The 1802-nt window shown below is 50.9% G+C and overlaps 1 protein-coding gene across 1 annotated transcript; it reads right to left on the bottom strand.

Moving 5' to 3' along the window:
• Positions 1-11: 11 nt before the first annotated feature.
• PHYSODRAFT_342623 (hypothetical protein) lies at positions 12-1253 on the bottom strand (the record flags this gene model as incomplete). The annotated part of the gene is made up of 1 exon (XM_009541101.1): positions 12-1253. A coding segment is annotated over one exon (1242 nt), but the record flags the coding sequence as incomplete, so codon positions are not given.
• Between the last annotated feature and the right edge of the window lie 549 nt (positions 1254-1802).

Below are 1802 nucleotides of genomic sequence, written 5' to 3'. Positions count from 1 at the left end.
TCCACCGCAACCTGAGTTTCCTCTTCCATTTCTTCATCTTCTGCTCCTGCATCTAGTATTTCCTCTTTCATTTCTTCATCTACATCTTGGATGTCCTCTTTCATTTCTTCATCTTCGCCGGCTTGTTTTTCTTCACAGTATTGATCCCAGTGTGCGTCCATTGTCTCAGCTAACACAACTGGCGCAAACGATGCCAACTCTCCATCGAAAAGCCGAGATGATGGGTCCAACAACAGCGGAGGCGCCAGGTCCGAGATCCTGGAGTTCGTATCAATCAGCACGCCGAAAATGCATCCACGATGGCCGATATCTTTGTTCACGGATCTGAGAGCATTTCGCAACATTCGGAAGTCATTCTTCTTGCCTCCCTTCTCAGCCAGCAGACTTCTCGCTTCATCGATCACCAGAACCACGATTCTGCCATTTGGATTCTTCTCGGTGGAGGTATCCCCCTCCAGCGTGTCTGTTTCATCCGAAAGTTTCGCCTTTACAGAGGTGTCTGCTGCCTTTTCGGTAAACAGCTTCAGCCATTCCTTCTGAACGTCCGCCCAATGCTTGTTCGCGTAGACGTAAATTGTCTTCAATCGACTGGCGATGTCTTCCACTTCGGAGCCTTCTTGAAACAGCCAACCACGAAGCTCGCTCGTAGCCTTGGGAAACCCCGTCGACTCGTGCACACGGGCACACATGTACAGGACTTTCATGTTCAAGGCGCTCTTTTGAGCCTCAATCGCGAGTTCACGCACCATCCGACTCTTGCCGAAGCCAGAACTCTGCACGACCGCCACACATGGCGCCTTGTACTTTGTGGGGGTGTAGGCCTTCCAGCAGTCCCGCAGATACTGTGCGAGGTCGAGGTGGGCTTCGCCGAGGTACCGACCCTTGGTGAACGCCTCCGCGATTCGCTTCATTTCATTTTCATCCAACTTGGGCGTGCCGGAGCGGGCTTCAGGGACAAACTTTGCCAGGAGGTCTTTCACCGTCTTGGCCGCAATAGTTTGTGCAAGAGGTCGAGACACGCGTGTATGCCCGTATGCTCTTATGATCTCCACCCATATGAATCCATGTATATCTTTCTGGGAGGCCTCGAGTTGGAGTGTGGCTTTGTTGGGATAGTCGACCAGCATCCACGCATCGAGAAGATTTTTCTTCGGCGATGCGTCTGCTCCAAGCTTCCCGCTCATCTGAGCAAAGACACTGTCGTCCACGAACGCGGCCAAAGCCTGGGGATCCAACTGGCTGGACATGTCCATCTGCAGCAGCACAGCAGTACACAGTCAGCAATGCGGCAGTAGGATCATGACGACGTTGGCAAGGGCGCGGGCATGCCTGCTAGTCCCGGTGGGCGGTGGCGCTACAGGACAAGGCTTGGAGGGGAAATGTGGAAATGGCCGGTTGGATTTTTCTTCCCTCAGTTTTGTACCAGAAACACGGTACCGCATCTACGTGATATACAGTGCGCGCCGAAATTATAACCGCACCCCAAAAATTATTTTTTTAAACCAATGATTGTGCTTTCGGCGCCAAACCGCTGCTTATGATTCGTCTAAAATCGATAGAAAACAGATGCAACAATCAGAATCGAAAAAGCTGTAACCGTTTTTTTGCAATGGACGAAAAACCGACTTTGGGTCGGGTCAAAATTACAGCCGCACCCGGTAAGCTATCGGTAAGATTGGTAACAAACTCGTGGAGAGCTGTTTCAAGCGTAATAAATGAACTAACTCCATTGAACAGCTCGAATAACGCCTACCGGTACAGTAAAGTGCGTCGATAAGGAACGCCTGGTATACATTGAAAGA

The sequence above is a fragment of the Phytophthora sojae genome (genome assembly GCF_000149755.1).
Source record: "Phytophthora sojae unplaced genomic scaffold PHYSOscaffold_18, whole genome shotgun sequence".
NCBI classification, from domain to species: Eukaryota; Oomycota; class Peronosporomycetes; order Peronosporales; family Peronosporaceae; genus Phytophthora; species Phytophthora sojae.
The sequence above is the reverse complement of the archived record's forward strand: the minus strand, read 5'-3'. Positions and strand labels throughout refer to the sequence as shown.